A 12,085-nucleotide genomic window follows, 5' to 3' on the forward strand; every position below is an offset into this window, starting at 1 on the left:
GTATTTAAATGTTCCTTTTGACAGGCACTCAAATATGACCACCAGAGAAATGTCACTGCAGGGAGGCAGTGTTTGTAAAATTTACCCCTAAGAATGTCAAAGAATGCCACTAACAATCCATGGGGATGGAAGGACCAACCAGAATGATTAAGATACATTTCTGAGATTGCTACAAAATCTTCATCAAAAGTATTCAAATTCAAGAGACAAATGGGAATCAAATGCAAAGATAAAATGAACAAAACAAATGAGCAGGCAAACTAAAAGTTCTTGAAAGTATTTTACTTCAGATTGAAAAATGAACAGCTTCCATGCTGTTCATTCCAGATACACAGTATTCACGAATACAATGCTGGCCATCTGAGGAAATGTATACACACCTCAATTCTCCTTCATGCTTTTTCTTTTAGAAAGATACTGTTTACCAAAAAGAAACGTCAGCAGTACAGGAAAAACTATTTTCCCAATAAATTTACGAAAACCTAAGATTCCCAATGGAATCAAGATTATCTTCCCGCTACCACCACCTTAATATAATCACATGCTTATTGGACACTAATATTCCCACCCTAAGAGTACATTTACTTTCAACAATGAGGGTGACTCTTTAAAAAAACTTCAGTGTGGTAAATGTAACACAGATCTCTGCAGGTGTTAAGTGTCTGAAATAGGCAGCTAATACTGGATTTAATATTATTTTATAAATAATTGTTCCCTTAGCAGTAAACATAAGTCTACACATTCACAAGCCCTACAAAATAAATACTGTGATTATGCACACAATGTTATGACAAACTAGTTTCAAAACAACAAAACTTCAACATCTTGATAAAAATTCTGATCAGAATAAAATGTGACTCTAAAATTTAAAACAGTCAAAATGCTATCACATTTAAAATCCTCCACAGTTTACAATGTACTGTGAGTTTCCAGTTGTGGAACACATTTTCCCATTGTAAATTAAAATATGAACATATTGAAAATTGTTAATTTCAGCAATGACACCAGTTTTGGTCTTACTTTATAGCATTATTCTTGTTACAGAAAGTTGCACTAAGTGTCCATTAATGGTCTGATTGGTCTTCAGTATTTCATAAGTGTATATAAAAGAAATCTCTAAAAGCCAACAGTACTTCACACATACACATATAAAGGAATCTCATCTCGGAAATAGCCATACTGAACAGAGCCACACACACACTGATGCTAGACATGAGGGCTTTCACCTCCAAAAACCACTTTGATGATGAGTGCATCTAATCCATCATGTTAAATATCCCACCAGAGTCTCAGACCCAGCAGGCAATGAGTAACAGGAGTATACGTTTGCACTCACAGCTGACCACAGCCAAAAGTTACAGGGTGATTAAAACAAGCCAGTGTTTACAAAGTTTAATTAGACAGCAATTCCATTAACAGAGAGGAGAAAGAATGGGATGACAGAAGTATTTGGTCTTAATAAGGCAATACAAAAATCGATCCATTATCAAAGACCATTTAATTTTTAAAGATCGACAATACCAAAAGCATAAAGTGGAGTATAAGAAAATAGTTTTTTTATAAGTGTGATTTAATTAAAGCTGTTTACAGTTACTCTCTCCCACAATAGTAAGCATGAACTTAAAAAGAATGAGAGATGACATCACAAGCACATAGCACACAGGGTCAGAGGAGCCAGCATGCGAGGTCTGTGGAGCTAGAGGTCGCACTGACAGGAACAGCCCAGGCCCAGGGTGCCTTTTGTTTCCTCTGAGGAAGAGAAGGGAGGGAAAGAGACTGCGAAGGAAACAAACACACAGTCCTGCTGCTGCCCAGTGCCCAAGAAGACAGCAGCACTGTAGAGGACAGCTGAGCTGATTCTCAGAGATGACTAGAGGATGTTCAGTGTATACACAAAGTACACAGTACATTTTTCTCTTTTTTACAAAATAAAATAAACATCATTTGCCACCATAAACCTTTTCTTTAGAGAGGAAAGAATTTCGCAGCAGGTCACACGGGTTCAATGAAGTCATTTCAATGCCGAGGAAAACAAACCAAAGAACAGAGCTAATCACTTCCCTGCATGTGAGTTAGAATGACAATTCAGATTATTCTTCAAACTAATCCTGAGAAAAAATCTGTTTACAATTCAAACAGTAATGTTATGTAAAAAGTATTAACAAATCCACTATTACAAATATCAATTTCCTATATGGTCTTCTATATATACACACAATAAAATGGCAAATATATGCAAAATTATTTTTAAAAAAACATGCACAAATCACTTTCCCTCTTGGAGTCTGACTTCCTATGAGATGCTCTTGTTGGCCTTCCCACCCATCTCCTTGAAACTGCTTTTTGTTCCTATCACCCTCCCCACACTGAGTCCTAGTCCCTATAACTCTGCATAAAGCCAATGAGAAATATATTTATTTTACATTCAAGCTTTAAATCTTAAAATGACCCTGTTGTAGCACATGACTTATCAAATAAGCAGCCTTTTTCCCCCTTTTGCTTGCTTTTTGTTTTTGCAGTTGTCAATCTTCATGATCCATTCCGTGGCGAGCTGGGAAAAAACGCAGTTGCTAAATCAACGTCTGAACAGTGTGAGGCTCCTGCCGTCCCAGGAGTCCCTGTGCGACTGTCCTGAGCACGAGATCATTGCACACAGAAGACAGTCCGTCGCACAGCGCCGACTATCTACAAAGGTCTGAGAGGGGCGCGTCCCTCTTGTGTTTCCTCTTTTTGCCATGGTAATACTGAGTATTGGATTTGCCTTGATGCTGTTTGCTCGTCATCAAGGAACCATGGCTTGTTTGGGCTGTACCTTGAAATCCTTTGCTGGAAGAGCGGAAGAGCCTTGCTGATCCATGCTGCAGAAGAAGAGAGCAGTGAGAAATGCAGCAGCTTTCCACGGGCAAACCTGAATTCAGGGGCATGCACACCACCTACCACAGATCCTTCCACCCCCACCTCATGTAGCCAATACGAGACAGTCTCCCCATCACCCTGGCTGTGTGTAGAACAGCCAGCTGGCTGACCTTGAACTTGAGGTGCCTGCCTCTACCTCCCAAGTGCTGGGATTAAAGGGGTGTGCCAGCACTTTCAGCTACCACAGACTCTTTAAGGGGCTGGAAACAGAGGTGAGCTCTCTAAAGAACAGACCCCTGACTTCTCTTCCTGACAGCATGCATACAACATGAAAGCTTGCTATAGCACTCACACCACCACCAGAATAGGTTGTCAGACCCACAGTTTACAGGCAGGTCAGGGACAGCGGCTGGCTGCTCCTTCCTTTTCTGTTCCCGATGTCAGCCCCTGTGATTTCCTAATGACCTTCTCTTGGTCAGTCCTGTCACTATTCCTCAGATGCATTTGGTGCCCATATACTAAGGCTGTGGAGTGGACTGGGTAAGTCAAATCAAAATGATGGGTGACAGTCATCTCTACCATCAAAGAGGCCTTTTCTCAGGGGCCTCAATACATTTGAGGATGAAGAGAGAACTTATGCCAGAAACCAGTATCAAAAACTTCTTTCTGTTGGGCAGTGGTGGTGCACGCCTTTAATCCCAGCACTCAGGAGACAGAGGCAGGTAGCTCTGTGAGTTCAAGGACAGCCTGGTCTACAAGAACTAGTTCTGGGACAGGCCCCAAAACTACAGAGAAACCCTGTCACAAACAAACAAAAAATGTTTCTTCCCTTTGCCTGATTCATTACTTATGGCTAATTAAACATACTATTAGGCAACAAAAATAGTTAACAGAGTATCTCTGTGGCCTGTTTAAGTCAAAGCTAACGTTAACCAACTAAACCTGTCTCCCAGCTACCTGATGATAGGCATAAGCAACACGTATCAGATATGAACAAAGGGCACACTGTTTCTAGGGATGCTGTAGACATTCCAAGCCAGTGTACTTCAAGCACAGCCATGCGGGCCATTCACCAGCCTGCTCTATATTCAGCTACATCTTCAGCCCATTGTAATTTTTTTATGCCTAATCTGTAAGGGGGGGGGGGGTTGGCTGGCACCAAGATCTTAAAAGACCATGGTAGCCATTGTTCACATGTAAGAAATTCTAACTATATGACATGTGCTTTAACATTTTGTAATAATTAACATAATATTCATTAGAAATTTTAAAGACATACTATTTTTGTTATCATTTTATAGATAAGGTAGGTATAGAACTAAATCCATCCTGCAGATGAGACAAGCAACACAGAGGGGTTAAATGAAATGTTCAAGGCCATAGTCCCCATAGCCGATGAGCAGGAATTTAAAACTTAGGACAATCAAAAACCTGAAGGCACGTTATCCTGCATCATTATGATTTCAGCTTTTTCCAGTTGTGTTTCATTACTTATTCTTCTTAGGGCAGAATTAAATTTTAATTAATTAGGATAAGTTTATGTGGTTTTATATTCATATAAACACAACTGCTATCTGAGCTGTCCGCGTCCATCAGGATATGCTAACAAGTGTTGATAAGTTAGACCCGTGAAATAGCAGTGTTTAGTAAAGGCATGGGAATGTGTGAGTCTGTTGGAGTTTCTAGACACAGAGAGAAGCAATGTAGTTTATTAACTACAGCAAGAATGGATAGGATTGGTGTAGGAGGTCCTTCTGTATTTGGTTGCTTTCACTGGTTAATAAAGAAACTGCTTTGGGCCTGGTGATAGGGCAGATAGGGTTGGCGGGGAGGCAGAACTGAATTCTGGGAGGAAGAAAGCAGAGTCAGGGAGCCACCATGCTAAATCTTTCCTGGGAAGGCACAACCTCGTGGTGAAGAGATTAATAAAAATGGGTCAAATCAAAATGTGAGAGTTAGCCAATAGGAGGTTAGAGCTAATGGCCAAGCAGTGTTTTAATTAAACCAGTTTCTGTGTGATTATTCCAGGTATAAGCTAGCCGGGTGGCCAGAACAAGGGACCCTGCTCCTTGCAACATAGGATATTTGTCCCTGTTATAAATAATGCTGAGAGACTAACTATCTGGTACTGAACACTAACAATGATGAACACAAATTCTGCTCACCTGTGATTTGTTGGTGCTGTTGGGTGTGTTAGTGGTTTGGGTGCTCTGCACTTTTCCAGCTGCCTGTGAGACCTCCAAGGAGACATCCTGTGAGCCTACCCGGCTGCCAGTGGGTGGACGGCAGAGCAGTTGTTTGGGGGTTTTGCATGGCGTTGCATCAGAATCCTAATACGAGTTACATGGATGATATAAAGCAATATATTAGTGATTTTCATATTCAGTACTCAGAAAGGCAGTAAGTACCATCTAGTGTAAACAGACACATCTGGGAACTAAGGAGGCTTTCCTTCAAACGCTGTGTGTGGGAAGGTATGTGCATCCAAGCATACACAGAGACCAGAGGATGATGACTCTATCTCTTTCCACTTTGTAAGACAGAGTCTCTAGCTGCATCAGAAGCTTGTCTCTGATGCTACAGCTGCAGCCACACACAGTCATGCCTGGTTTTAAGTGGATGCTGGGTATTCCAACTAAGACACTCTAGCTTATACAGCAAGTACTCTTTCTCACAGTTATGTCCCCAGTCCCTTCTCCAAACATTTGAAGTGACCTATTTACCATGGGCTCACTCACTGACCACAATTGTGAATGGGTCTACTTCCATCCTAGCTGACATGAGCTTTTATTTATGTGTTCAAATTACAGAACCATGGAGGACCACAACAAAGAGGGAGGGGCTTAGTACCCAGGCATGGCCCAGGATCTTCAAACACAAAATAACAATTTTCGCTGTTGATGTTTTTTTGTTGTTGCTGTTGTTTTTAAAGATAGGGTTTCTCTGTGTGGCTCTGGCTGTCCTGGAACTTGCTTTGTAGACTAGGCTGGCCTCAAACTCAAGAGATCTGCCTGCCTTTGCCTCTCGAGTGTGGAGATTAAAGGCTTTGTGCCACCATGCCTGGTACAAGATGACAAGTTTAAGGGGCTCAATCTGAGAGTCTAAGATGATGAAGCTTGTCTAAGTGCCACCTATCTTCTTGGCTGCTTTATGCTGGCACCCTCCCTGACATGTCAGTTAGAGCTCAGTCCCTTATTATCTCTTCTCAAGGTAGTCTTCAACCTGACTTCTGTACCCTGCTGTAGGCTATCTAGTGTAACACCCACTCCCCTCTCAAAGGACCATTCCAAAATCCACAGACAAAGGGAGATCCTGCACATGAATGCCCATGACACCATAATGATATGCTACCATCCATCAATGTGAAATTGTATCTTTTGTATTTTTTCTTTGAGACATGGTCTAATTAGCCCAGGCTGGCAGCCTCAAACTCAATATGCACTGGAGGGTGTCTTTTAATTCCTGCCCCTGCCTCTCCCCTCCCTAGTACTGGGATTATAGGCTTGCACCCCCAATGCAGTGCTGGGGACTGAACCCAGGAGGATGCGAAGCAACCACTATGCCTCCAAGATCCTACAGACTTTCGCAATCAAAGAAAAGGCAAACCTACCTTAAATTTTAATTAAGTCGACTCAAAATTTTCTTTGATTAAAAAAATTAACATAAGATGTAACTCACCACAATTCAGACAGAAAGTGGATTAGAGGTTAGGGGAGAGGCCACTAAGTAACGTAAGCATTTGTTTTTATTTTTGTTTGAATTTTTGAGATGGTGTCTCTCTACATAGCACTGACTAACCTCAAATTCACAAAATTCTGCCTGTCTCTGCCTCCCGAGTGTTGGGACTGACAGCCTGTGCCACCACATATGGCTTGAAATATCTTTGAATTAAGAGTGAAAACAGCTGTATAACACTAAAATACATTAAAAACGACTAAACTATACTTTAAAAAATATTTTTATTTTATTTATGCATGTGTGTTTCTGTGTATGCAGTGTGTGTGTCCGTGTCCAGAGAGGCCAGAAGAGGACCCTGACCCCTGGGAGCTGGAGTTACAGACAGTTGTGAGCTGCTTGACACTGTTGCTTGGAACCCTGAAATGTACTTATTAAATGGTAAACTTTCTGATTTGCAAATTTTATCAATTAAAATTTCAATTAGGAAACACAAAAACAAGTAAAAATAAACACAAGCTTAAGAAAGTCAAAGATCGGTGGTGGGGGTGGCAGTGGTGACACATGCCTTTAATTCTAGCACTTAGGACATCGAGGCAGGCAGATCTCTAGGTTCGAAGCCAGGCTCGTATACACAGTGAGTTCAAAGATAGCCAAGCTACACAGAGAAATCCTGTTTCAGAAGATAAAAAAAAAAATAAAGTGAAGAACAAAAAAGAATGTTTTATGCTGCGCAGTGTGAAACCCTGTCTCAACAAACAAAAGCCTTACAAATATATACTGTGTGATCACATTTCTATGAACTACATGTAAAAAGTATACTGTTAGAAAATCTTTAAATAAGGATGTCCTCTGGGGGTGAGACTGGGGACTGCTGGTGATGAAGCATCTCCTGGACTGATTGGGATATTCTCTATCTTATCGTATTTCTGGGTAACATTGAGTATGGGTGATAAAACTTAGAATTTGAGTAGGATTCCTTTTAAAACAGACATAAAGAATAACCAGATAATCTAGATCCAGTTCATGATGAGCACTGCTGAGGCTAGGGTGAAGATAACAATACCTGCTATCTTCTCTGAAACTGATAAAGGAACAAAGGGTTAGCAAGCAAGTAATGTTAATGGATCATGTAATGGTTAAAGATGTCACTATATTTACAAGAGTAAAAGCTACTGAAATTTCTCTGTTGGGAAAGGACGCTAACCCTACAGATGAGCAGGCAAGGCATCCAAGCGTGGGGCCACGTGTGTCGTACTTACCACGTCACTAGAGCTGGACTGCGTGGCAGAGGAGGAGGACACTGGACCTGATGAAGAGTTTGAAGAGTGTTTACTAAGAGACTCCGAGGCTTTACTTCTACATTTTCCAAGGGCTTCATTTTCTTCAGACAGATTATTATTACACTTATCTAACTGCTGAGTATCTACTATCAAGGGAACACCATTTCCTGAAAAAGTGGCAAAAGATTGGAAAACGTTTCTTCCCATTAAAAACACACAACACAGAAAAATCCCTAAGACCCATTCCATCAGCAATGAAAAGGTCTTACTCACCATTGCATGATGGCTCAGACCTATTCTTCAAGCCCCACTGTTTTGATATCCAATCTCTATATGTGGCGACTTCATCCGTCACTCTAATTATTCTACCTAATATGCTGCATAGGGTTAAAAAAAAAACAAAACAAGTATGTATATTAATTTGAAGATAAGAAGTGACAACCACTTTTGACACAATGGGTTGATATGGGCTAGACGTTTACCTCTCTGTTTCGTTGTTCGGATAGTACTTTGCAATTGGTGATACAGCATGACTCAATACCACATAGGCATAATCAAAGGCCTGTTTCACCTGCATGGCCCCATAGGAACTCCTTCCAACATCATTACCTTTAAAGAAAATGGGTACAGAGAGATGTGAGCCTGGCTGGTTAATATGAACAAATGCTGATGAGCAATAGCTGCCTGCATGCACGTTAGCAACAAGGATTCTCCTACCACATATTCAAAGAAACAGCTCACTATTCTCTCCTCAAATAGAGCCAAGCTAAACTGAAAACAATGGTGCTGTCTGCTTGTTTTTATTTGGTTGTTCTTTGTCTACATTAGCTATATACATACTTCCTATACATGTAACTTCTTTCAAGCCACTCCCAAAGTTAGGAAAGTACAGAAGGGCTACACAAAAATCAGAAAGAAGCAGTCTGTAGAATATAAATAAAACAGCAATCTTCTGGAACCTTTCTGCCCATGCTCACTGCTGCCTAAGGTTTACCTCCCTTAAAGCCCTGCTGACCACTGGCTGGAATAATACTCCACAGGTATTACAAACCCACCCTCAAAGTAGATTCCTCTTCTACTTAGCTTTAAAGGGGTGAAGTGAATTCTACCCCCAACTTAATGGGAGTCTGCAACAAAGTGGTGTTCTCCCCGCCCTCACCATGGGTTTGTTTATTTGAGTATGGTAAGAAAATATTTTGAACAAAAAAGTTAAATATAATTAGAACTCATCCAGGCTAGCCTCAAACTCACAGACATTCACCTGCCTCTGCCTCCCACATGCTGGGATTAAAGGTATGCACATTACTGCCTGGCTATGATGCCCTCCCCTCTGGTGTCCACACATTCACCTCATCTCAATACCTGGTTGTAAAGGATCTTCAATATAAAGCATTGATGGCCGGTAGCCATCAAGCATATTTTTCTGGACCTCATCTTTGGCCACATAGGAACCACCATCCTTTATCCGGATGCCAGTCTTTAAATAATTGAAGTGCCGTCCATATAATTCAAAAAACTCTATTAAGAGAACACCATAGTTTGTATTGGGGATACAAGCATCTTCCCTGGGATGTAACTAAAACAGAAAAAAAAGAAAAATTATTTTGAATTTTCTCTGTATTTTGAGGAAGGGGATATAAGTAAGAGCCTAACTTCTATGAGCACTATTATTTGGTTTACAATTCCAGTTGATAGCTATGCTACTGCTACAGAAACCAGACAATGCCCTATGGATACAAACCTCTGGCTACTGGCAAACACTGCCAAACAAGCAAAACCAGGCCTCAACATTATAGATGAAATTATATGACTAACTGCTTTAAAAAATATTCTTATTTCCACGGTGCGTGTTGTACACATGCATATCAAGGACAGCAATTATGATGAGAGGTGTTTTCCTATATCGGTATCCACAATACCTATTTATTTGCTAACTTATTTTGGGTTTTGTGAGGGAAAGATCTTACTATGTAGGTCTGGCTGTCCTGGAAATCAGTATATAGACTAGGCTGGCCTTGATCTCAGAGATCCTAGCCACCATACCTATTTTTTGGGTGACAGTTCTGGGGAATCAAACCCAGACTATACAGACAGTAGGCAAGTATATCATCACTAACTCTTCTAGGTCACTTTTTGAAATGATCTGTCACTGACCCTGAAGGTCACTTAATGGGCTAGACTGACTGGCCAGCAAGCCCCTGGGATCGTCTTGTCTCTGCCTCCAGTGCTGGGATCAAAGGCACCTGCTGAACTCTAGCCTTTTATCTGGGCTCTAGGGATCCAAACTCAGATCCTCATGCTTGCATGGCAAGTTTGGGCCTGACTGAGCCATCTTCCAGCCTGTTTATGTGTGCCATTGTGTGTGTGTGCGCTGTATACGTGTTCAAGTGCATGTCCAAGTGGAAGTGCAGATACATGTGGGGGCCAAATGTCTGGTGTTGACACTGACTGGACTCCTTAATCACCTTCCGTCTTATATTACAAAATAAGGTCTTTCACTGAATCCAGAACTTGCTAATTGGCTAGTCTGACAGGCGATTGAGCTGCAGACAACCCTGTATTTTTGGTTGTTATTGTTATTATATTAGCATTCCCTTACAAAAATCAGAACATAGCATGATATTATACACAGTGAGAAGTCTTATCCTCTTAGGAACACTTAAAATACTAATTTGTAATAATACAAAGGTATCCAGTTTAAAGAGAAGCATTCTAAAAATTTTTGATTTAAAATTTTCTCCCCAAACGTCTCTCCAAGCACTTCTTTTCAGTGTACACTGGTATAGCACACCCATACAACTTACCTGAAGGAAACTGACTGCCATTAAAAAGAGACTATAAGAACCAATTCCACCTGTAAATACTTCATTAAGGTCCCTCTGTAATAAGAATTGTTTCAATACTAAAACCAAGTATGGCAATACGGGATATTTCTGAAAGAGAAATAAAATTACAATGAATTCCTAATTATAATAGCCCAAAGAATCACCAGGGGCATAAAATGGTCCTTACATTATAAAATTTAGTAGATATATCTAATAAATTCAATTTTTAAAAGTAACCTTTCTAAGTAATGAAAGGCTTTCTCCTCATGGTGATTTAATAATTGTAGCCACATACTCTCTGGACACACTAACCATCTAACCATATAACCACAATCCCAGGACAGTCCTTGTAAACAGACAACAGAAACAGCACACAGGCCAAAGCCCCTAAACATTTAAGAATGTTTAAACATAAACCAGTAGGAAATTATCTGTAGGTGGCTCTCCACTGCATAGCAAGGTACCTCAATTCATCCTGCATCAGCCCAGAGCACAAACAGCCTTGCCTGCATCATCCACAGACAGAATCACCACCCAAGCCTTCTCTTCCCCCATCTTTACAGAAGATGGGGCAGGGCTCTCAGAGCTGACAAATAAGAAAGCTCACACACATCTCAAGAAATCTTAATGTTCCAGGCAGAGAACACAGAAATTTCCAGAGTTGGTGGCTGCGACCATTGTCAGTTATTAAGCAAATAATTTTCAACTTTCTTTTCATGAAAAGTTATGCACATATGCATAAACCCTCCAAAGGAGACTGTTTTCTCTTTCCATCCTCTACGTTCTTGTGTGCCTGATAAGCAAAGGGAAGCAAGGTTCATCAGGCAGGAAGCCAAGGTGGGACACAAGTGTGATCCCAGCACTCAGGAAGAAGGGTTACAAGCTTGCGATCCTGCCTCAAATATAAAAAAGAAATAACTGGCACTGGAGAACTGCTAAAGAGCCGTGAGTGCAGAGAAGAGATCCCAACACCTTCAGCTCTGAGGAATAGCAACAGTGGTCTGGATATATAAGATGTTCTTCTTTTTAAATATTTATTATGTATACAATATCCTGTCGGCTTGTATGATTGCAGGCACCAGACCTCATTACAGATGGTTGTGAGCCACCATGTAGTTGCTGGGAATTGAACTCAGGAACTTTGGAAGAGCAGGCAAACCACTGAGCCATCTTTCCAGTCCTATATAAGATGTTCTTAAGATGATGCTGGCAGCTTCTTTATTTTGGAACCAAATGAAATAAACTAGTGTTACCTCAAGGTAAAGTAACAAAACTCACAGGCACCTCCTGACAAAGAATTTAGGAGAAAAGGCTCTTGAGGGAAGGAAGGGCCTAAAATGAACTTGGGAGGAAGAACTGACAAGAATCAAAGCATGCAGCACCATCTCAGGTCATGTCACTCAGCCCAAGGATCTAGAACAGCGGTGGTCTTTATCCTCAACCTTT

At 40.8% G+C, this 12,085-nt stretch overlaps 1 protein-coding gene across 2 annotated transcripts in view; it reads right to left on the reverse strand.

The window, feature by feature from the left end:
* Positions 1-261: 261 nt before the first annotated feature.
* Positions 262-12,085, reverse strand: part of Tent4b (terminal nucleotidyltransferase 4B) — a 47,578-nt gene continuing 35,754 nt past the window's right edge. Inside the window, exons 6-12 of one of the 2 annotated variants that reach the window (XM_041650153.1) lie at positions 10,619-10,747; positions 9,177-9,390; positions 8,297-8,423; positions 8,088-8,191; positions 7,794-7,840; positions 5,022-5,186; positions 262-2,858 (exon numbers count right to left, since the gene is read on the reverse strand). In XM_041650153.1, coding sequence (XP_041506087.1) covers positions 2,682-2,858; positions 5,022-5,186; positions 7,794-7,840; positions 8,088-8,191; positions 8,297-8,423; positions 9,177-9,390; positions 10,619-10,747 — 963 coding nt within the window. In that variant the 3' untranslated portion in view covers positions 262-2,681. Of the gene's footprint in view, positions 2,859-5,021; positions 5,187-7,793; positions 7,982-8,087; positions 8,192-8,296; positions 8,424-9,176; positions 9,391-10,618; positions 10,748-12,085 lie in introns of both variants that reach the window. The other variant, XM_041650152.1, reaches the window with a different exon arrangement.

The sequence above is a fragment of the Microtus oregoni genome, unplaced genomic scaffold, assembly GCF_018167655.1.
Source record: "Microtus oregoni isolate MIOR12 unplaced genomic scaffold, Mior012 000004F_ref0000308, whole genome shotgun sequence".
Classification (NCBI taxonomy): domain Eukaryota; kingdom Metazoa; phylum Chordata; class Mammalia; order Rodentia; family Cricetidae; genus Microtus; species Microtus oregoni.